The following is a 25,433-nucleotide window of genomic DNA, read 5'->3' on the forward strand; positions in this document are numbered from 1 at the left end:
CCATGGCGTCATAGAAAGGGCAGGTCTTTCTTTTGGCCTTCCCACCATTTACTTGATTTAACAACATCTCCCTCTCCTAGCATGTCTTGGGACTCTGCCATGAGCAATTCGTCCCCAGTACCTTTACCAAAGGGAAACAAGAGAACTGTAAGTGGGAAGCCGGCCTGGGATCCTGGGGGGTGCCGGGTTCGGGCCACAGGTGCCCCTATGGATGTGCAGGATAGGGCCTCAGAGAAGGCTTGGGGTGGGGAGGCAGCCAAACACCTGGTGTTTATCATTCACTCATTTATGAAAAAAAAAAAAAAACAGCTTGTAACCCGTTTCTAAAGAATTCTACCTTCATAGGAGGAATTCAAGGCTAGAGAGGATTTTAACCTGGGCTCTTTGATTTGCAAGTGACAGAAACAAAGCCTGTAGTAACTTAAGCCAACATACGATATTGAGGTAGCCCACAAAATACGATATTGAGGTAGCCCACAAAATACGATATTGAGGTAGCCCACAAAATNATACGATATTGAGGTAGCCCACAAAATACGATATTGAGGTAGCCCACAAAATACGATATTGAGGTAGCCCACAAAATGACAGGGCGGTAGGATCCCGGGCAGCCTTGGTCTTTCCAAGTGGATCAGGGAGTCACCCTGCTCAGGAGCGCCTGCCTGTCTCCAGTCTCAGAGTCAGAAAAAGGCCGCTGGGTGTTTATAGGCAGGTTTCGCCCTCTCAGGTTTCTTCCTGTGGCAGGAGCATGGCTGCCAGCATTTCATTCCCCACCAGCCGGGGTGAAGTCATGCAATGTTTGCTGATGAGGTACCTGTCCCGTGAACAGGTAAATGGCCCACGTAGTACATGAGGCTCAGTTTCTGGACTCAGCCAGTGTCACGTCTTCTCTCTTCAGCAATTCACACCTATGATCACACCTGGTCCTTGTCATTTGTCATCACAACGATGGCCCTTTTCACTACACCCTATACCTAACCTTACCAAGGTATTTGTTCCTAATACAGATTCATAGCCTCAAGTCCTGACCTATGGAATCAGTCTTTAGGAAGAAAGGCCGCGAAACCTTCACTTTGAATCAACACCCTCAGTGACCTTGATGGTCACTGGATTAATCCACCTCATCCTCAGTCTACTTATTTCAGAGGTCAGGTTCTTTCTGATGACTGTTGTTGCTCATGCTGAATGCATTTAGAATTATCCTTCAGAGAGTCCTCACGTGGGAAATGCATTCCTATTCTTCTTCCCAGCTCAGATGTCACTTCCGCTGTGCAACATTCACCTCGATCCTTGGCCTCTGTTCTTCCCGCCCACAATTTACTCAACACACCCCAGCTGCCCTCTCTAAGCCCCCTGATCTCTCTACACATGTATCACAAATTTAATATATGGACCTGTCTACATATTTCCCTCACCTATCATCCCAGGTTGAGTTCCTCAGAGAGATGAATGTTTTTAACCCTTAAAACTGGCCTGTGCCTAATATCTAGTGTGTCCTTAATAAAATATCCCTTGAATGAATAGGTTTAAAACTTACCAACCTCATGATTAGTACGTTAAAATTACTTAATAGGCTGTTATTAGTGCTTCCTGCATGTATGGATTTCTATCTTTCAAAAAAAAAGCAACTAATTAATTTCAAGCATTCAATTTTACCAAAGCATGAAAAACATGAGAACAGCTATGTACATTTCACGGCAACTTGATGAATAATTTTTTTTAGAATCAATGATGCTATGTTAAGTGGTCTACAGTACCACAAGCGACATTAAATGAACATTTTACATGTATTTATGCTACTTCTTATTTTATTTGGATGGTAATTTTATAGAGGACATGATTTTGTATAAGTTTCGACATATGTGTTTGCTTGTTTTTTTTTCTCCTCTAAGCTACAATAATTAATCCACTTGCAAGAGACTGCACAGTTGTCCTGAACATCAAAAAAATCTATCACTGAGCTTAAAACAAAAACCACTACAAACAACCTAAACTCTAAGCTTCTCTTTCACACCCATACTACTGAATCGTTACTCAGTCAATACAAGACCTACTGGATGCATGGCGTGCATTGCATCGTTCCAGGGCGTGTTTATGATGGGGGAAGGGTTTGTTGTATAATAGTTATATAAATTAATCCGGAATACTTAATTTGCCAAGCCTGATTCATATTCATATTCTGCCAGGGGGAAAGTGTTCATGAATTGAAAGAAGTGTGTTCATTGCTTTTTCCAAGCCTCTAAATTCATCCTTTGAAATAACAAAAGCCTCTCACGTCTTCACCTGTTTATGTGCTTCAGTCAAGGTTTTCAAAGTGCTTCCCAACCACAAAGCCATCCCTGTATTTGTTCCCAAACTCAGGTGTGGGTGGAATCAACTTTTGCCGAAAGAATAAAACAAAAAACAAAACAAAACAAAACAAAACACCAAAGCTGTTTAAAGTCTCTCAGGTGCTCCAGGAAGCAAATTTAGAAATGAAAATAAATGAGTGAAACCCTTCCTTGGGTTACTTGCTTATGGGCTGTGGCTTTCTTGACAGCAAAAAAAAAAAATAATAATAATAATAATTTTATTTGGAGAGGCTGCCCAAGATTAAAAGAACAGAAATTAATTCCACACTGAAGCTACAAGTTTCAGTTTTCAAGCACGTGTATGAGCACCTCTTGTCATCTGATTAAACAGTAATTTTTCTAGGGCCTTTATTTCCCTTGTTAGATTTTACTACGATGGCTTTGAGCTCTCTTTCTACAGATGGCGGAATGCATGTTTGTTTAATTTCCTATAGGGATATACAGAATCTACACAATTGAGCAGGGCCCACATGACTTAAGAAAACGTTCATGTCATCTGTTTATACTTTCTTGATCACTTTCTACATTGGGGCAAAAACGTGTTTCTTTTATTCTGAGTTACCACTAAAAAATATTTAGTGACCTATCTATCTCTCTTCATACCCCGAAATATGAACTCATTTAATATAAAAGCATGACTAACTCAAGAAGTATGACAAATAGAACGTATTTTTACAACGATGTTGTAGGAAGGCTGATGGTAAAAGGGGATGAGTGTGAATTCGTGAAAAAAACTAATTACACTTTAAAATAATGGTCTATCACTTTTAAGAACAGAGAATACTTCTCTTATCCCATTTCAAAACAAGATTTAACAAACAAAAAACCAAAAACCCTGCTCCTATTGGTGACAATGACTTTTGAGTCTCAGTCATTTAACTGAGTGGATTCCTCATGGAGTCTTAAAACACCCTACCATAGGCCCAATTTTGCTACTGACAGGTATTTATTATATGTCTAAACTTTATTTTACTTAAATTCTGAATTTAGTACCACGGAATAATTTGCATATGTCTGTTACAAAACTCATATTGCCCACATGTACAAATTAGGCACACATTATTGCAAGATTATGCACATCAAAGTTCTCTGCTGGGCAGTTTGACTAAGTTGTTCTTTAGGAGAAGAAAAAAAGGTGCTTATTAGTAAGTTGCTCAGAATATTGAGGGTGAATTTATAGACTAAATCTACTATTTTCTTATGCTTCATGCTATAAATAAAAAATAAAGAACATAATAGTGCCGAAAAAATCATATTAATCCTTACAGAATATTTTTATGTATAGATTCCTAACATGACTTGATTTAGATTCCAAAAAATAAACTGATAGAAATACATTTAAAATTATTTTTGTTTCTGTTCGGTCTGTATTCATTTTAAAAACAATAATGGCCATACAGTGCACACTCAGTTTGTTCCAGACACTATCTTAAGTGCTGGCTATGTATTATTTTATTTACTCCCTATGACTCTAAGGCAGGCACTCGTGTCATGCTCAAGCCACAGAATGGAGTCATGGAAATTGAAAGCATACAGCTCAAAAGATACTGGAAACTCCTTCGACACACAGGCAATGACGACTAGAGGCTTAAGAAACCAATTTGGGAAATCACTATCAGCATAAAAAAATTAAACAGAATAAAATAGAATAAAACAGAACAGACTAAACTAGTACAAAAATAGCCCAGGGCATTACAGATAGGAAAAGTATTATTTTGTGAGACTTTCATTTTAAATATACATGTATGTGTGATATGTATGTGTGAACTAACTCTTTTTTTTTTAAAGTTTTTTATTGTTAGTTTCAGGTGTACAGAACAATGCAATAGTTACCCTTTTCACCCTCACAAAGTAACAACCCCCCTCCCCCCATCTATTGCCCTCCACCCCCGATATCATGCTTATCTATTACAATTCCATTGAATCCGTTCTCGCACTCTACTCCATGTCCCGAGGTTATATGTATATATAATTATAGTTGACATACAGTATTATTCAACATCAGTTTCAGAAATACAATGCGGTGGTCAGGCCTCTACATCAACTATGAAGTGGACTCCCCAAAAGGACATGAGTCCATCTGGCCCCCTAAGAAATACTTACAACATTATTGATTGTATTCCTCGGACTGTCTTTTTCTATCCCTGCGGCCATATTTCAATTACCCATTTGTATTGTCTCATCCCTTCCCCTTCTCCTTCATCCCCACCCCCTCCCGACTAGCTAACTCTTGATGGTAAAGTACACTTCTCACTCTGGTTTGTGGCTTAAAGTATATATCTAATATTAGCTATGCTAAAATCAAAATCAACAGCAATCTGATTCTAAAGGGCTGAACATTATTTCTTAATTTTAAAAAGCTATATATAGTGACTATCATAGGATGGAAGATACATTTGGTCCACAGCTAAATATTCTATTCGGTTTTTTTAAATTCATGTTAGAAGAACAGCATTGTAAGATGAATCCCCCTTCTATCAAATTGATAGAATTCACAACAAAAATTATGTAAACACAAAATCTCATTTATTTTTGTCTAAAGCACAAAGGAGCTCACTCGGCACATGAACAATAAGCAAATCATACAAATATTGAGAAAAAATGTCCCCATGAACTTACACACACACACACACATACACACACACACACAAACACACACATTCTTTAGAGGGGCAATCAGGAGTTTAACAACAATGTAAGGTGGTTTTCAATAAAGAATGCTTTCTGACAGGCTTTTGAATGGGAAAAGAACAGGTAAATTACTGCCACATAACATCTGATATTCAGTCACTTGAACCCCAAGGGCTATGAAAGTCATCTTGGCATTTATATTTAGTGTCATCATTGGCCTGTTCAACTTTTGCATTTCACTAAATTTTGACCAGAGTTACAAACCAACCCCTCAACACTTGATCGCTCCCATTCAGGGCTGTGGGAGAGAAAGAGAGGAGGGGCTGGACATGACAACATGCAGGAGGACCAATGCTAGGGTTTCCTAATAGTGTCTGTTCATTCATGCACTTCTTCCCGTGCTTTTCCTTGAGAGGCATCAAAATGTGTCAGGGTTCAAAGTCATACTAAACTGGCTAGGGAGATCAGAAATTGCAAATGTCTCCTTTAAAAAGCCTTCAGGAAATAAAAATCTTAAAAATTCACAAAAGTCCACACTATTTAAAAATTATTTTAAGACATTGCCCATGACACCTTTCTTAGTCAACTTTTTAGTAATTCAGGAAACTCTTTTCAAACATGTGAATGTTTCTGGTATCATCATCAACTCTAAGAAATGGACCACAAAAAGATGTCCAGTAGGTTACAGGAGCATCCGATTCTGGGTATCTTCCATGAATATAGCACGAGGTAAACTGATCCAACGTGCCTTCCAGCTTGCCTTAGGCTTCCCATATGTCTGGTGCTGAGATGAAAAAATTAAAAATAGGAAGAGTCTGGAAGGGAGTGAAGATTCAAAATATATTTCTGGATCTCACACCCATTGTTTCCTCTCCGACATGTCAACTGTAGATGCCAAAAGGAATAGTCAAGGGCACACTTCAAAGTCAGTTAAGCATAATGGGAGTGTTTTCCCACCGCTTTGCTTTCTTTACCGTGCAGAATTCTCACGGAAGTACAAAAGAGAGTCAACGGGCTTCAATGCTAACAATATTAACTTAGTAAGACCTCCTCCCGGCATGAAGAAAGCTTGTTCCAAGATATTCTTTTGGACTCTAAAACCTTCGACAATTAAATCAGAGAAGCAGCCGGGAGAATAAATAAGGGAGCAGAGTCTCCTTGGTCTCAGTTTCCGTTACCTAGGACAACCGCCCATGCCCTAATGCCATGTTTCACTCTCTTTTTGAAAACTAAATTCACCTTAGCTGATTAGCCTGTTTTTGTGTGCCGGTTTGCAGAAATATTTTTTTAAATGTATGAGAGGCAATCTTACTGAATACGTTGTTACCTGCTAAAGTGTATTTCATTAAAAATGACATGAAACCTGGAGCAAATAGTACAGGGTGCGGTGAGGGAGCTGATAAGAAGTTTTAATTCCTTCTTTCCTGTCAGAGAGCAAAATACTCAAACACAAAGTGACAGATTGGGTTAGCTTGGAATACTGCCTCTCCACAATCAGAAAGCCAACCCGCATTAGGCAATGGCAACAACTCATAAGGTGCAGAATATCTGGTTACATGTACGGCTAATGCAGGTAGTGCTGCAAAAAGCATATGCAACATTCAGGAACACGGTACTTGGAGAAATACAGCACTTAAGTTCTAACTGATGCAGAAAGATCAAAGCACATGGGAAACATTTTAACACATTTTATTTTCACTAGAAAAAAGATATTCAGGTCTTAACATACCATCAGGGCTAAATTTAATGTTTGTCCAAGTGGTTGTATATGGCCATTCTTCCTGCTTCTGATGCTCCACTTATTTATATTTACTGCCTCTGAATCCTAAATCTAAATGAAAACTGACATTCGACACCAACATGTACACCCTTAAGGTAAAGTGCAGGATCTCGCAACGGCTGAGGACAGCTATTTCCTATCAGTGGGTCTTGCACATCTCATCCAAACTCTTAAGCCCACTCATGTGGGGTAGACACCAGGTAACCACGTTCCTTTGGCACGGATTGGGAAATAGGGCAGAAAACACCTGCCAGCACTATAGAAAAATGGGGAGAAATTTGGTGGGATATCTTTGACATGGATCAGGAATTAGGAATTCTGCAAAAACAGCTACTGGGACTAGAAATTGGATTTATTGAGTTACTTAATATCCTAAAACACTCTTGGTGTTTTTTTTTAAAAATAAGACCAAAAATGTGTTCTATCTTTAGGTCTAGTGTCTACACAATCAAATCCAATCTAAAAGTGTTTCCACCAAGAAAAAAACAAAACAAAATTGGACAAATTACTGCTGAATTAGTATGGCTATGTGAGAATAAAATTTATAGTACAAGAGGAAGAAGTTTGTTCTTAGTTCTGTAAATATGGAGTTAGCCATATAACATAAAGTTCTCTACTATAAGGTAATAATGAGTCACACCTCGTCCTAGGTATGAGTGTTATGATATATTAAGAAAATCTACTCTTTTCCTTGTTAGATTATAGTATTTGAAATTAAATGAGAAAAATATAGTAACATTCACATTATTACTTCTTAAGGATTTATCATAGTCATAATTTGCTTTTAATTCTAGGCTATGGGAAAGAATACTAATTAGTTAGGAAGCATAAAAATACTCTGCTTTGTTTAATATTCCTAGCTGTCTGGTACAGAATGTCTTATTAATATAAACAGTAGTGGGACATCTATATATTTTTCATTATAGCAAAATTCTAACATCTTGAAATTATTAGGAATTAAAAGGACAATAGAATAAAATTGAAAAACAGAGTGCGTTTAATATGCAGGGTCTAAAGATTTTTAATAATATTTCTCTTAGTAAGGTTTGTCCTTCACTTTAAAGTTCTAACAGATTGATATCAGAGTACAAAATTTCCAGCGACTTTTGGGTTCTTAAGGAGAATAGGTCATTGCAATGAACCCTTCCTTTCAGTATTGACAGCTCCTGAATGCCCAGCATTTGCCCCAATTTTATGAAGACTTCAGTCTACACAATAGTGGGGTATGGAGTTTGTTTCTCTTGTAATAAAACTGAAGCAGTAATAGCATCACAGAGTTATACACTAAGGTGATTTAAAATACACAAAAATGCAGCTATTTATGCCATATATGTGAATAATATTCCTAAGAGTTTTAAAATCTTTAATACCCAACTTCTGTCAAACACTTTGAAGCAGAGAACTATATTAAGAAAGAATGTGGCATTCAATTGCTGACAATTCATCCCCAAAGACAGCAAAGCACAACAATAACACGTCTCTGAAATGCAAATTCCATTAAATGCAAATTTCCAGAACACAAAGTCAATCTAGAAACATGTTTTAAAACTCAACAAGTTCTCTTTCTAAATTAGTATGCTCAGTATATAGTTTTCAAGCACAAACCGAAGTGATCTTCAGTGTTTTTCATAGTCTAACTTTTTCTTCCTCATAAAAAGATACTCACTGGTTCAATTTCCATTTCCAATTTGTGCATTTATTAGCTCAAAAATATCTAACCTCACAGGAATATCTTTTCTCTCCACATTTCCAAATATGAAATAGATTTTACTTAAATGTCAATAAGAACACCACTAGTAATACCATCCCCTTATGTTTGAGCTTAAAGTAAATCTGAACAGCTCAAAAGAGAGAAATTTTGAATCCTCCCAACCAGAGAGTTGAGAATTAGTGCAACTCCCTTCAATTTGCCAAGTGAATACTGTAACTAGACACAGAAAAAGATAGTCATCCCAAGAACAAGGTGCTATTTTTTGACTTTCTAACTCCGCCTGGACACAAGGGATAGATGCAGAACCATGTTATCCCAGGAGAGCTTGTAGAGGCTCAGGGCCTTAGACTGAGCTTGAAAATGGAACCACCTGCTTTCCGCACACATACACCTCCTCAATATTTCGGTCATCTCCTGAAAAAAAAGCATCAGAGAATCATTCATAAAGTGCTGTGTGTCAATAAGTATTTTAATTGTCACTGGGAGAGATTTAAAAGAAAAACACACTTCTAAGAAGAGAAAACACAAAAAGCTGCCTCTATTCTTTCAGATTGTTTATAATCTGGACAGGGAGATATGGCCAAGTGAAGATCCTGCATCAAATTTGAGGACTGGAGTCTGAATTCTGTACCTGAGGCAGAAATCACATCAAGTTGAATCAATCCTCTATCATTGGCCTTTCAGCTAAAGTGAGTGGTTTGCATTTCCAATTCCAATGGTAAAGGAAATACTTATCTTTACACCCCAGAATCATAATCAGCATGGTGCAATGAAGGGCCTGCAAGAACTGAGCTCCACAAGAAATAGCATATGTGCCTCTCCCATCTCAAGTTCACTAGGGGCTCAGAGCTCACTTCATGAAGGGGGAGGCAGAGTAGAACCGTCTGCATTATTTATTTCTCTTAGTCAGTGAATACATGAAAAAGCATGTGTGGTGAGACTCCACCACATACTTATCACAAGTACAACGTGGTAGGGCAGACTGGGGGTAGAGAATGAGGGTCGGAGGAAGAGACAAGGTGATCTTTTCCCCCTGGCCTGCCATTCCTCAGTTTAGAATTTATGACTGTATGTTCTAGAGAAGCATGCACACTTCAAAGAGTACCTTTAAATACTATGCCACAAATGGGCTCCATGTTGAAGAATGTTAAAAAAAAAAAAGTAATGCCAATAAGCAAACATAGGGTTTAATATATGGTATCATAAATGCAGAGAGCCACACGCAAGAAACAGACAATGAGAGATTTTATTTAGCACAGAAAATATATCTCTACCTACCTAGATAGAGGAACTTCTGGATAATAGCCTAAAATGGAAAATAAAGGTAATAATAAGAAAGAATATTTTATGTATTTAGAAAAGTAAATTCACAGCCAATAGCGGTTGGCAAAACCCAGAAATACAAATTCATTTCTCAATGGCAAAATCTACTTTTATTAATGAAAAAGAAATGGTCTTTTGCTTAAAAAAAGAAATACTGGCTATTAACAAATATTTATCTATTGCCTGAAAATTCCTGGTATATAACCTTGAAATCTTCAGACGTGTCATACAAATTAAATAAATTAATTTAATAAAATAATTCAAATATTTTATGAGGTGTAAAATATAAGAAAAATGCCTGGATGAATGGGACTGAGCCCTATTCCCAGAAAGTCACTCTAACAAAGGAAGAAAAGAATAAATAATAGAAAAATAAATGGTATCAACTTCAAATAATCCAGCATCTTTCTTCTAGAAAACCTCAATAGGTTATTGTTAGTATCACATTTAATTTCATAAGTGGATCAACTTATAAATGGTAATTAATTTCTTTAGAAAAGCTCAATATCTTATAAAGAATTGTTATTAAAGTAAGAAGACCCAGTTTATTTTATACATAGGGAAACATTTTATAAGATGAAGGAACAAAGTAATAAAACTCATTTTCCTATAATTAAGAAAGTCAACGTAACATTGTGGTCAAGAGCCCAGACTCTGGAAGTCAGCAAGTCCTGGGCTGAAACTCCAACTCTGTCTACTAATTACTAATTACTAGTCATGAGTCCTTAGGTGAATCATTTAACCTCCCTTAAGCTTTACTGACCCATAAAGTACATGGCAATATCAATAGCACCCACCTCTCATAAGTATTGTTCTGATGATTAAACAAAAATGATGTGTATGAAAGTGCTTAATGCCAGGCCACCTAACACATAGCAAGTGTGTTCAATAAGTGTTAGCTCTATTAGGGCTTCTTATAAGCAAGTTCATTTAAATATACAAATATATTCAAAATCCAAGTATTTTGTTAGTACCACTATTGCTAACGTTATTCTCATGAAATTATAATATAATAATTTAAAAGAACCTAGTTTCCTTCTTAAGATTCTCCTGCATTCCATTAAAATGTTTCAGTTTCTATTTTTTTTTTCTACAGGAAAGCTAGTATGACAACTTCATGAAATAAATGCCTTTTGATTAACTTTCTTCTACTTACCTCAGAAATATCACCAACCAAATCCCCAGAAAACATGTCAATGGGAGAGTCAGATGCTTTGGGGTTGATCAAGAGGGCATCAAACTCCTTGCCCACTTCAAAGTTTCCAATCTCTTTATCCAGCCCCAGGGCTACAGGGTGGAATAAATTAATAAACAGTCATCAGATCATGCATATGTCCCAGTCTGCACAGACAGAGTCTGTCAACACGTCACTAGAAAAAAATTAGTCTCTTAATAGTGAAGCAGAAAAGCTCTCTCATTCCAATAGTTTACAAGACTTCAACTTACAGAAAGCAGAGTAAGTATAGGAAAAGCGAGATCTGAGAATAAAAACAGTCCCCTTCATCACTGTGACCATAATTCTGATGTGTCTCTATTTCGTCTCTATTTCAGCTCTATCAGTGCACTTCACAGTCCACCTGGTCTATGATTTTCATTCATCCCTCTGAGAAACATGACAATCGACAATATCTTTCTTCTTTTTCCCTCCTATTCTCCCCTCAACACTCCAAGTTCTTTCCTTGCACTTTTTGTTCTATGAAATAGCTGACAAGATCTATTTTCATGGTGGAGAAATGAACCTTGGATAAAAATAAATAAATAAATTATCCTTTTGCATATCTGCCAACACAGGCATATCTATCATGCATTCCTTAGTTTAAATCCTTTGACTAGAAAGAAATTACTTTGGAAAAGAAATAGATCCTCATAACTAGTCCCAATCTTTTTGAAAGCAAACCAATTTCTTTGTCACCTCAAAGATTTTTCTGGTTGTTAGAAAAAAATGGTTTTCTAAAATAGGACACAGGTCAATAATGTCCATTGACTCGATCCATCTCAGAGCTAGAATTCATGTTTCATGAATACTGGATGCCGAGAAAGAACATCTTTCATTTTTATGGTTTAGTTTCAAAAGATGGCGGTAGTTGGTTTTCCAGATCAATGAGGGTATTAAATCAAAAGCTCCTTAAAGCCTGTAATTTGAGTAAAGTGTACACCACTGAGGTACTAAATGGAAGCATGCATAAAAGGAGAGTCAACTGGAAGGCAGCAGTATTTTTGTGGATTTTTACATGTGTTTGTTTTATTCTATCACTGTCAGGACATAGTCCAATATGAAAATATTGGATTGCATATCCCTGTTAGGCACTATCTGTTCTATTATATTTTTATGTATGGATATCCAGAACTCTTCTGGCAACGCTCTAAGCACTGACTTAGAAATTCCACTTGTTCTAAAGAGGTTATTTAAAGGGTATCTCTTTTATTCTCAGAAAAGAAAGCTTTTTTAGCTAAAGAATTCTTATAGAAAGACAGGTGCAAAAATTATTAGAAGTGTTAAAAGCAGTTAGGTGACTTCTACTAATTGTGTGGGGAAGGAATGACTGTAATAGAAAATAACTGGAAATTCTCTCCTCCTTCACTGATTACACTCTACTTCCTTTTGCCCTTGACAAAGAAGCATGGCAAATGTGAGTTTTTAATTACTGTATTCAACATAAACTTGTGTGTTTACCAGATAACCAGGTTCATTTGCCAGAGTTTGGTAATATATATAAACTAATAGAGCTATTTGTTAGAACCTGGAGAGTTCAGGCATGAATTCACCAAAAAAGACACAATTGCTTTTAGTGAATTTGTAAATTGATCTAAATTCAGATTATTGCAGAGAGGCCCAGCTGGGCTGGTAAGCAACTCCAATGCATTTTAGGAAACACAGTTTTGCTGCCTTTAGAGCAAATGTTGGCTCTGTGAAGGTGGTTTATGCACATGGCGAATATAAAGGCCATGGCAAGCTGGGAAGATGTCACACTTTAAACAGGGATCCATTCATCTCATTGCACTCAGGTTCTTGTAGAGACACAAGTTAAGGAGAAGAAATTCCATAACAGTAAGCCCAGAGACCCAGAAAATAGATTTGAAAGCTATACAACAAGGTAGAAATGATTTGGTAAGCACCCCATGCCAGCTTGATCAGTCACAGGATGAAGCAACTCAGAGAGAGTCTAGAATAAAAAACAAACAAACAAACACTATTTAAATACAACTCATTTGCACCATGAAAATAAAATGGTTGGCCAACTGCTTGGACTCAGATGCACAAACACAGTGGGGATGGAGATGGGGAATGTCACACTTGTTAAAAGAATGGGTGATTCAAAATGTGGAACTTTAAATGAAATCCTAAGACTTAGGGAAATGCAAAGAGCATGACCTCTATTTGTTTTTCTTGAAAGATTCTTTATGGCATTCATCATAGCCCAAAATATTCAAAGAAGATGCAGGAAGTTTCTCTTCCCAGGTTACTCTTGGTCTCCATCATCCTCCATTTCTAAGACTCAGGTTATCTATCATAAATCTATCAAAAACCTGTCACTGTATCTATAATTTTATTTCTCACTGGCTACCTAAGGTTTCATGCTTTGTTCACTATCATCCATCCAGATTATACCACAATACTAAAGTGACTGAAAGCAATACAATTACCAATTTCTATTTTTTCCATAAAAATACAGCCACATGCGTGAACTGGGAAAAGCTCATGAACAATATTTGCATATCAAACAGCTACAACTTTACATCTTTCTCCATTTAAAGATACTTGGATAATCAGTGTACTGAAATATATAAACAAAATGCATAGTCTAGGCTCGGATTCAGACAGGAAGATATCACAGTGGAGGGATAAGAACCTGCACACTGGCAACAGATTTTCTGATTTCATGGCACTCTACAGCTTGACAGCTATGTAAGCCTCCCTCAGGTACCATATTGGTAAAAAGGAATTAATAATAGTGGTTGTGAGTAACAACATACATAAAGCATGTTGCATAGTGCCTATCACATGGTAAGAACTCAGTAAGTCTTGGCTTGGCTATTAGTTTCACTATCATCATCATCACCATCATCATCATCATCATCATCATCATGGCTCAGGCCAATAGACACCATGTTACTTGACTCAATGGAAAACTGATTATTTAAAAAATTTGTCATGCATGTGACCAATGCAAATATCCATTAAAACAATTAATACAATAATTCTATATTGAACATCTCTTCTGCCAAAGACAGAGAGCTTGCTGAAAGAATGATGCCTCCACCACATGCTTGAACATGTACTTGACTTGCTCAGTTTTGGGTATGCTATGTGAGATGCAACAGCCATGAATCCTGGATGCCTGCTGATGCCACGAACATATACCTTCATACTGCACCCAAGGACACAGATTGGCACAGTTGTACACTGTCACAGAGAGAAATAAAATGGTTATTTACCTTGGCTGCCTCCAAGAGTAGCTAGTCTGAAGACCTCTTTGAGGGTGAGGGTTTTTTTATTTATCTTATTAACTGAAAGGATGTTAGAAACCATCACTGCTCTTCTGATTGCATCAAGCACGGAAGATGAATAACCACCAGCAACATCTATGGTAGACAAAGTAAAGCCAAACAGTAACTCTATGAGGTAAATGGAATATTAAGTATATACAGTTGGGTGTGTGTGTGTGTGTGTGTGTGTGTGTGTGTGTGTGTTTAGTGACAAATATTTAATCTTTAATATACTTCAGAGAAAATATTTTATCTATAAACACAGAATAGACACAGACTAACATTGAAAGGAATTCAAAACCTGCAATGAATATCAAATGTACACCTATACTGGTTTCCTAGAGATGCTGCAAGAAATTACCACAAATTTGGTGGCTTAAAAGAGCAGAAATTTCATCTCTCTCTCAGCTTTGGAGGGCAGAAGTCTTTAAAGTGTTGGCAGAGCTATGATCCCTATAAAGGCCCTAGGGAGAGACTCCTTCCTCGCTTCTTCCATTTTCTGGTGGCTCCTGGCTTTCCTTGGCTTGTGGAGTAGAACTCAAATATCTGCCTCCATCTTCACATGGCCTTCTTCCCTCTGTGTTTTTATGTGTCTCTCATCAGTCATGCATAATTGGATTAGCCCCCCCCCAATTGAGAATGACTTCATCTTGAGATCCTTATCTTAATGATATCTGCAAAGACCTTTATTCAAAATAAGGTCATGTTTACATGTTACAGGTAGACATCTTTTGAGGGGTGGGGGGCAGGGGTACACAGGTCAACCCAGTACAGTATGCACAAATGGTTAATAAAGTTAAGAGAAGAAACTATTATCTCTGAATATTCCCTAAACTTTCACGAGATTGGTCAAATATGTCTGCCTCGTTCTAAAGATAATTTAGATAACATAATATGAGATTTAAAATAAACTCACAGTTCTATGCTCTAAAAATCTGTCCTACCTCTATTTTAATTCAGATGAGAACTTTGGGAATTAAAAAGGCACTTCTTTATGACAATTTTAGCAAAAGAGCTTTTAGAATGAACTGATATATTCTGGAAAATAATTATAATAAATGAGCAATGCTGATGTAGACAGCTTTATATGTATGTTAGCATCGTTAGATGAGGAATAAGATTTTTAATCATTTAAAAAATAAAGTCCCTCATCATCTTTAATTTGACATATTGCCATCGACGAGAACAAATGTAGGAGTTATTAAATGAGTTTGTATAAATAAATGTCAAGTAAGTTAGCATGTTTTATTAGAGGAAAAGTATAGCAAAAAAAATACACTTTATATTTTAAGGTTTTTTTCTGTCATTTCTAAGTAGATATATAATTCTAAGTGCCTACATATATTGCAAAAGTAACAATAGCCTATTAAGTAATAATCCTAGATTGCAGTTCAAATTTTTTTCATGTTTAATTATTTCATTCTTTTTTTGCAGTTCAATTTTATGTTCAACCATCTTCCACGTCCTTAGATAAACTTGTATAAATTTTTTTCAGAAAATGCTTTTCTTTAACCAGAACAGTGTTGCCTAAGGATCGTCCACTTCCTTAACCAGTTTTATTACGTCTACTTAAGTTACTAGTCCATTTTAGTAACCGTCTAGTAAACCTTCATTTTACCATAGCATTAAACTAAGAAAACAAATAAGATTTGGGAATAACACACATTAAGCTTTGAGATACTTTGTCCACTGCCTTTTCTTTATTGTTAGAACAAAGAAAATGTGAAATATAAAGGCAAAATGAAAATGTTATCACAATATGGTATGGAAACATGTAAAAGTTGAATATATATTTAAAAGTATGTGGATAAAAACTGGAAAGAACGGAAAAACAAAAGCAATGCCATTAGAATGGTGTGAATATGGAAGATTTAAATACACAAAATTATAAAAACAGGCTTTGTAAAATAGGACAGAAAGTAGTATTTTTCTCAATAGCTCATCAAAACTATCCATGTAGAAAGAATAAGAATAGATTAGGAAGCAATGCTATGCAATTTATTGAGAAAATTTTGAGCTGTCTTATTATATTGCTGCCTTAAATGATGATTTAATCATCCTATATTCTCTCGGTTGTTATGTTAATAAAGTAACTTCCAACAAAGGAACAATACTGTGCAGATCAAAGAATGAACCCTGGACCACACAAGACATGGTATTTAATCAAGCTTTTCTTCCAGGGATTTCCATTGTGATAGCAACTTCCTGATCCCTACCCTGCCTTCTCTTGCCTCTGCAACACAATTTAATGCAGGTAGAATCCCTACTTTAGTATATAACAAGAGGCATTGTGATGGAGTCAAAAGAGAAATAACGAACATCACATTTTACTGACCTAGTTTTAAACTGTGGATCTGGAACTTGTTTGCTTTGTTGACCTTTGGTCAGTTACTTAGTACCTGTGAACCTCAATTTTCTCAGCAAATAGGAATAACTTCACCTATCTTAACAGATGCTGAAAAATCCAATTAAGTAACATAAGTGCTGGGGAATGAGGACTAGAGGGTAGAAACCGCATGGGGGAATGGTGGAGAAACATGGATGCATTTTCCCGGACAATCTATCCCCAACTCCATGCCCCTCTACCGGCATGATAGAGAATGGCACTATCCTTTGCTTACCAGGGTCAACTTAAGGACAAATAAACCATACAGCAGTAAAAACTTGAGCCAGAGGGCAATAAAAAGATATTATTTTATACGTGTGTTCATTTCTTATGCATTCATTCATCAACAGTCATTTACTGAGCACCTTCTATGTGCCTGATTCATTTAAGCACTCATAAGCAGAACTTAATGGGCTCCATAACTATATAGTGGAGAAGAAAGAAAAGAGACATCAAAAACAAATATTAACTCTAAACTGTGTTTGGTTAGTGACAGAGAAGATGGAGGTGGGAGGCCTTTTTAGACGGGATGGTCAGAGAAGACCTCTTTAAGGCAATGACATTTAAACTAAGACAGGAATGAGAAGAACTCAGCAATGTACAGAGAGGCATAAAAGGTATTCCAGGCAGAGGGACAGGATGCACAAAGGTCTTCTGGTAGAAGGGGGTGTGATTCAGATGGCATTTAGAGACAGCCAGTGTGGGGAGGAGAAAGTGGTGTGAGATGAAGTTGGGAGGTGGATGGTATTACACGGTGGAGCGCTTTGTTGTCCTTGTAAGGAGGTTTGCATATTCAAAATCCCACTGAAGGATCGGGTGAAATGGTTGAATTTTCACTGTGATTAGAAGGGCTCAGGATGACTATGAGGCCAATTAGGAAGCTAGTGCAGGACTTCAGGCAAGAAACAATGGCAGCTTGCATCAGGTGGTAATGGCTGATATAGAAAAAGAGGATATATTCAGGAAGCAGGAAGAAGTCATGAGATTGGGCATTGTACTGGCTCAGACATGGGGGAGAGGTAAGGGGGCAGAAGGTCCTGAAGACAATGACCAAGTTTCTACTTTGAGAAACTAAATTCTCTGAAAAGGAGAGCCATTTAAGAGAACCGGGCTTAAATGTGTTTGGGGGTATAATGAACTTTGGAGTTTCTAGGAGGAAGGGACAAGGAGGAAGGAGAAACTAAGCAATTGAAAATGCAGATTTGGGGGCCAGCCGAGTGGCGTGTTAAGAGCTGGCTTGGGATGCCAGAGGGCCCTGGTTCAGATCTCACATATTAGGACCAGTGACACTGCCCTCTACAGCTAAGATGCTGAACAACAGCTCAACCTGGAGCTGGGCTGCTGTGAGCCACTGGCGACGGCGTAGACTGCAGACCCTGCTGCAGTGGGTTGCCATGGGCTACCGTGTGTAGCCAGCAGCCACCGTGAGCTGCCATCCAGAAGCCGGTGACTGATCTGCCTCACCAGGGAAGAGCGCAATGATGGTGCCAACTTGGGCCAGTGAAGCAACATCCTCCACAACTAGACTGAAGAACAAAAGGACAGCAACTTGTCTGTTCCCCTTCCCCCAATTCCCCAGCACTGTTCCCATCCCCCAATTCCCCAATAAAAATTAAAAACAAACAAACAAACAAACAAACAAACGTAGATTTGGAATTCAAAGAGGAGCCTGAGCTGGGTATAAAAACCTGAGTCATCCGCATACATGTGATCATATAAAGCCAAGGTTGTGGATAAAGTCTCCTAAGAACAATATAAAGTAAAAAGAGGAGAGAACCTAGGAGTGAGCCCTGAGGAGAGCTTTTGAATGGCCAAGTAGAGGAGAAAGGGCCTTCAGAGAAGATAAAGAAGGGCTGGCAACAGAGGAAAAAGGGACATGAGAACAGTGTGGTTTCACTGTTTGGACACAGGAGAGAGTAGTCAACCATGATGAATACTACTCAGGAGTCCAATATGGTGTTCAGAATGGCGTCCTCTGGAGTTGGCAGCAGAAGTGATCACAGTGGTAAAAGCCCAGGGGATAAAAGACAAAGATAGTTACCATGGAGGGTGAGGCAAGAAGCCAGCCTGAAGCAGGCGGAGGAATGGAACTTGCCTAAAAAGTGGGAGCAGTGATGGGACCCACACTGTGAAGCAGTTTTGCTGTGAAGGGGCGACGTAGAGAGGTGGGGCAGGAACCAGAGGGGGTGTGTGACTAAGAGAGGGGCTGTTTTCATTCCTTTGCCTAAGAGATCCGAAGACACTAGAGAATATGTATATGCTGACAGCAATGATCCAGTAGGGAAGACATAACAATGGTGCAGGGCAGTCAGCGGCCCAAGTAATTAATTTATTAAGATACTGGAAGAGGGAGGGGATACAGAACACACCTAAGGGTATTTTGGGGTTTGCCTTAAATTGGAGGAGGGACTTTGGGGGTGGGGGACTGTTATGAGTAAAGCTGGTATAAACATTCCTGCACAACTCTTGTTGCAAACAAACATAAGTGTTCACGTTATTTTGGGTAAATAGCCCAAAATGGAATTACTGGCTCATATGTACACGTATATTTAACTTGATAATAAACTTCCAAACAATTCTCCAAAGTGGTTGTAGCACCTGCCCTCCCTCTAGTTGTGAATGAAAGTCTACATGCTGCTTCTTGTTTTTTTGTTTATTTGTTTGCTCTTCTCTCAGTCCTTCTTCCATTTAAAAACTCTCCTTTTCCATCACAAGGTGTGGTCTTTTCAGAGTGCCATGTCTTCTTGTACACCAAGAGTGATGGCAATGTTCTGAACTTTTTTTCTGGATCCTGAAGATTGTTTGCAGAAATATGCTCATCCTTTTATTCTTTTTGATAATGCTTTCTCTTGTTTTACAATATTTTTGTTAAGCTTCATGTGGGTTTCCCCTATCTAACACTTGAGCGAGTCCAGATCTGCCTACACTCGTTATACACATGGTAAGTGAACCACTCTTGAAACTACTCTCTGTCCATAGCACCCAGCTAAATAATTTTCTCAAGTCTACAAGTAAAGGACAAGTTGATACACAAAGGTCATGTTTAAGAAATAGTGGAGCTGTATGTCAACTATAAGTGAATATATATATATATATATATATATATATATTGTCATGGGACGTGGAGTATAGTGTGGGAGTAGAGTCAAGGGATTTGTAGTAGATATGTATGATATTGGGGGGAAGTGGGGCAGTGGATTGGGGGAGGAGGGTTGTCACTTCGAGGGGTAAAAAGTATAACTATTGCACTGTGTTGTACAGCTGACACTAATTCTAAAAAATGTGTATTTCATAATAAAAATAATTAAAAGAAAAGAAAAAAATATCATAATAATAATAAAAAAGAAATAGTGGAGCATAGGGTGGCTACTGCAACAGAGACTATGTAAAGTTCAACAGCATCGTCCAACTTAATCAGCAAATACACCATATTTAATCAAACATTTGGTCACTAAACCAACATTGCTTTCTCTTTTAAGCCTATTTTTATTGACTAGTACAATGTGCCAGGTATGTGCTAACCACTTCGTACAGATTTTTTTATTTTCATTTAAGCCTAAAAACAAGCTTGTAAGATAGACATTGTTATAATTGTTGTTGTTATGGAAATTAGGAAATGAAGCCTTAAAAAATTCATTTGTTCAATGTCTTACAGCTAGTTAAGTCACAGAGCTTTACCTAATTGTTTTTGGTCATCACTATACAACCCAAAGTCAAGAACTAGAAGTCATATGATGAATTTAAATCACAGAGACCAAAGTAGAAAGTTTGGGAAGAATACCTATCTGATTTTTGCATGTCTGCCAAATTTTTCATTAATTGACTATAGCATGTAACAAAAACCCCTGGCCATTTTTTCTTATCCATTAATGCTTTTCTGTGAAGGTGAAATAACTGCTTTTCAGCCTTAACACCTGTGACCATATCCAGGTATTACACATATTTTAAAAACATTAACAAATCTCTTTGTGTTATTGTGCATCTTACCAATGAATTGCTTGGTATAAGATTAACAGTGACTTGAATTATTGCAGAAAATGATGAAAACCATCAGTCAACATGCAAACATCCTGATGCTTTTAAATATCAGGAAGACAAATGCATCAAGAACAGAAAACAAGTCCTTGTGACTCACACCCATTTTTTTCTTTTTTTTTTTAGTTCATTCACACAGGCTCACAGTGGATATGCCCAGACATTTGGACATGACGCACACTTTCAAGTGAGTAGCACGGCCCACACTCAGGGAAAACAATTAAAATGCACTGTGAAAAAAGAGACATCACTAATTCTAAAGCCACAGAGAACGTCCTTCAGCCTAGCAAACATCCGACTGCCCGTGGGAATGGAATCTCATTTTGTTCAACACTGCTTAAAAGCAAAGCAAGTTCTTCACATAACTCAGAGTTCTGAGTGCTGGCATGGATTGAATTTGTGCTCACTACAGCAAGGTCAAATTGTTTTCTTTTGAGAAAGTGTTTGTGATCACACAGTTATTGAGGACTAAAAAGACACAAATCCAAACTATGAAAGCCTAGCCAGAAGGACAAAACAAAAGGGGGGGAAAAAATCAAGGACTTTTTATAAAGAAACTCTAAAACACTTTAGAAGGACTTATCCTTCATAGCCTAGTCTGAAAAGTAAACATGGTTAAAAGCTTTCAGGTTAGGGACATCAAAATGTCTTCCTTTGCATACATCTTCCTACGGCTTCCAAACACATTATTTTATTAGCTCTAGATATTACTACCAGATAATAAAACTAAACATCTTTTTAACACAGAACTGTAATCTGAAAATGAGTCACGTTAAACGTTATGCACTTAATCAATCGCCTTGCTGTGGCTCCAAATGGCAAACGACTGACCTGTACCCAGCCCCACTTTCACTTCATGTTTCAGGACTTCCAACACGTTGAGAAAGCCGCTGCTGAGCCTGTTGGAAGAGGAGATGGTCAGAACAAGGAGACCTCTGTGGTTCCCACAAGAGAAAAACGCTAACAGTAAAGATGGTGATGCCACTGAAAATGGTGTTTCCCTTTACATCAGCTCTAATGTTGCCACAAACACGTTCGTCCACTCAGACCATCTGCGTCCTGGAGTACATAAGGGATCATAAAGGAGCTAGAGTCCTTGGGCTCAGGTTAATCATAGCAGGATACAAAGAAGCAAGAATGAGAAGGAAAAGCAGGGAACCATTTGTAAGGAAAAATGAATGAAGAAATTAAATCTGGTACATCAGTCTTTAATATATTTTTTAACCAACCCATTCTTCTACGTTAAGATGTAAAAATTATAAACCATTGCCTTTCCACTCAATTTGCAACAATCTGTTACCCTGAATAACTAGCTATGTGCAAGATCCAAAAATGGGGTATAACTAAAAAAGGGGGTGCAGACTGGGGAGTCAGGGCCTGAATTCAAATGCTGCCACTGAGGACAGCAGCCACTAGGAGAGATGGTTCCTGAGCAGAATTCTGGACCTCATGACTCTGAGCTTAACAGATGCACCCCCTTTCTAAAGAAACAAAACTAAAGCAATCCTGAGAAGGTACAAGGGTCAAAGAGGTCTGCTCAAAAGCGCACATAGCTATAATTTTTAAAGCCCCAACATACATGCAGTAAATCTCTCAAAGTTGTTGAAGAAAGAATAGCAGTGACCATTTAAACAGAAACGTATCCATAAATAAATTTAACTTCAAACCTCAATTTGCAAAACTGGATCATATTTTAATTTGGATGTTGTGTAACTAACCTAAGAAATGTGAAATCCTTCCCCTGCCTGGCCGTGACACTATAATTAAGGTCACTAAACTGTACATAGGCAAGACCCCTGGTCACGTGTGACCAATCTGTCTGAAAACTAGAAGCCTCTGGAACCTTTTAAAACCCTCCAGAAACAAACCACTGTGGCTCTTGTGCCTTTCCCAGACCGCCACATCACTTTTTCATTCGCAACGTCCTTATACTTCGAACTGCCAGGACCTCCACTTCTTTACCTGGGGCTCTCAGCTGCTCGAGCCTGCTCTGCCCTTGTTTGGGGAAGGTCGGGGGCTCCAGGGAATCAATGCCTTCTTCACCCTCACCCAGCAATCCTCCACCAATAACTAGTGGGTGTTTGGGTGTAACTACCCCAGCTCCCCGACCCCTTGGGCAGGATGACATTGAAGGCTGCTTCATACACTGACTCCCTGAGTTCTCCAGAAGGATTAAGTCCCAGGAACCCACAGTGGTACCTCGGCTAATGATGCATTCTTTACTAACTTCCTTCCCTTCTCTGTCTCACCCCCTAAACGTATTTCCTGAGAGTGCCTCCCAAATAAACTCCTTGTATGTGAATCCTTGTCTTATGAACTGCTTGTGCAAGAACTCAAAACAAGAGAACACAAAGTAACCCTCAAAAACACTAGCATTCTAGCAGAGCTAAATAAATCTGTTGGATGAATATATGAACGATCCATCCCAATCTGCCTCTGAGAGGTAGGAGCTCCACTCTGGGTTGACTGGCACCAGAAATGAAAGCTCCTTTCTGTATCTCATCCTGGAGCACGGATCCTTCACCTAGCATCATGGAACCTATGAATTCCCTGAAATTAGATGCAGCATGTTTATATTTATGGGTTTATTTCTGAAGACACAAGCCGTAACTTTCGCCTGATTTACTTAACGTATATATATATATAGCCTTTCAAAACGTTAAGAATCAGTTATACATAAAGCTTGTGCATTCTGGTGAGCTACAACAGGACAAGGTCCCTCCCATACTAACTGGCATCCTGTCAGACCCAGCGGTGTGACATATGCATAGGGTGTTGGCTTCCAGTAGCGCTGCATCATTTCTACTAGTTTGCATGTTTCTAGTGTGTGTACAACACAAAGCAATGGGAAGTCAGCAGCCTCTCCCTGGAACACCTGGCTGACGTATGTGCCGTCAGTCCTTTGCTGTAAATTCTGAATGCTATTGGTTTTGAACTCTTTCTATTGTATTTCCAGTTCCCTGTTTTGTGCAAACTCAGACATTTTAAGAGATGTGGTTCTCTTCAAATGCATACTCGGCAAAAAATGTCCTGTTAAGTACTCTCTTTCTCCCCACTACAGCACAGGTGGCACATCTGTCTATCTAGCCCCATCCCAGTCAAACATAACTATAGAAGAGAGATACTGGAGGAATGATGGAGAAAACAAAAGTATTTGGCTGCAAATTTGTAACCCAGACGTTCATAATCTATCAATCAATGATTGCTGACTTACGATAAGTTAGAAGTGGGACAATGTGAGATCGATGCTCCTCGGTCCTTGAATATATCCAGTTCTTCTGAGGAAAGGTGGCAGCCATGCGCCATCACTGTCTGGAGAGAAGAGAGTCCTATGTGGAGTTTACAACTTAAAAAGGCTAAAGTTGGTCTTCACTCACGAGACATTATCAGTACAGATAGAAGTTGTGACTTGTCTGTTAGCATCCTCACAAGAACATTTATGATTACCTGTATAAATCACTCTGTACAAGTCACATTTCAAAAAGGCCTGTAAAAACATTGAGTCACAAAAGTCTCAGCAAATTTGTAGATCTTACCTTTTTCTTGTTTTAATCTATAAAATCAGGAGGGTTGGTACAGGTGATCTACAGCACAGGATATCCATCCAGTTTGAACATATTATGATTCCTTCATCTTCACTTTAGAAAATAACCAAGTTACTTTCTTTTTGAAGTCTAGGGAGCAACTGGTGGGGCTGTGCTTGTTCCTATTCTAATCAGAACTTTCTAGAAGTAAGCTTTCATCTCTCAGTACACAGAAGCTATGGGAATGATCCTAGAAAGAGTTGTTCTTTGTTTCTGTTCCTAGTTAGATATAGGCACCAATGATCTTGGTACATATAACCAAACACACTTTAGTTATTTCATCACCTATAATTACATTTTCATAAAAAATTAGGAAATGTAATATCTTTTTTCATTTATTTATTTATGTATGTATGTATTTATTTTACTAGGGAACAGTGTGTCTTTTTCCAGGAACCATCAGCTCCAAGTCAAGTAGTTGTTTCAATCAATAATATTTGTGGAGGGTGCAGCTCAGTGGCCCATGTGGGGATCGAACTGGCAACCTCGGTGTTATCAGCACTGCGCTCTAACCAACTGAGCTAACCAGCTGCCCCAGGAAATGTAATACCTTATAAGCATGAATTCAAAAGGTAAAACTGATCCAAGAAGGCAGGCAACTGCACACAAAAGAAACTTCTCTTACTTTTTAGTCTTGGTAATATTTGTGCATTTCCCTGAATAAGACTTTTTCAGAATTGTTTTTCCCTTTTGCTTTCTCCCTTGGGGAGCACAGTTCAGTGGCCACAGAATTATTATTAAACTATAATTTTCCTAACCTCTGTGCAAATGAAATTAACATGCAAATTGAAGGTTAATTTATTAATTGTATGGAAATATATGTAATGAAGGATGAAGATTAAGGTGTAGCATTTACAAGATTTATGCAGAATATTAACCTTTCAAATTAGTCATATTCACATCTCCATTCACATTGTCCTTAAGAATTTATTGGCTGCAGCCGTTAAATTCTCCATGTAGTTTGTACATTTCATTGAAGGCCAAGGCCAAGGGGAATATTTTTCTAATGAGGTCTCTCCTCACTCATATTAATTTTAATTAACTGAAAATTGTTTAATTATAAAAATAATACATACTCATTTCTTTTAAAAAGCAATCTCAGAGTGTCTAAAAATAAAAAGTAAAAAGTCCTGCTGCTTTTTCC

The 25,433-nt window shown here is 37.9% G+C and overlaps 1 protein-coding gene across 2 annotated transcripts in view; it reads right to left on the reverse strand.

Annotated features, from left to right (window-relative positions):
• Window positions 1-4,855: 4,855 nt before the first annotated feature.
• Window positions 4,856-25,433, reverse strand: part of GDA (guanine deaminase) — a 227,440-nt gene continuing 206,862 nt past the window's right edge. For both annotated transcript variants that reach the window (XM_019650670.1, XM_019650669.1), the window contains 6 exons: window positions 23,920-24,017; window positions 21,537-21,604; window positions 14,234-14,380; window positions 10,953-11,083; window positions 9,752-9,779; window positions 4,856-8,887 (listed from right to left, as the gene is read on the reverse strand). In XM_019650670.1, the coding sequence (XP_019506215.1) occupies window positions 8,817-8,887; window positions 9,752-9,779; window positions 10,953-11,083; window positions 14,234-14,380; window positions 21,537-21,604; window positions 23,920-24,017 (543 nt within the window). In that variant the 3' untranslated portion in view covers window positions 4,856-8,816. The remainder of the gene's footprint in view (window positions 8,888-9,751; window positions 9,780-10,952; window positions 11,084-14,233; window positions 14,381-21,536; window positions 21,605-23,919; window positions 24,018-25,433) is intronic.

This window comes from Hipposideros armiger, unplaced genomic scaffold, assembly GCF_001890085.2.
Source record: "Hipposideros armiger isolate ML-2016 unplaced genomic scaffold, ASM189008v1 scaffold_144, whole genome shotgun sequence".
NCBI classification, from domain to species: Eukaryota; Metazoa; Chordata; class Mammalia; order Chiroptera; family Hipposideridae; genus Hipposideros; species Hipposideros armiger.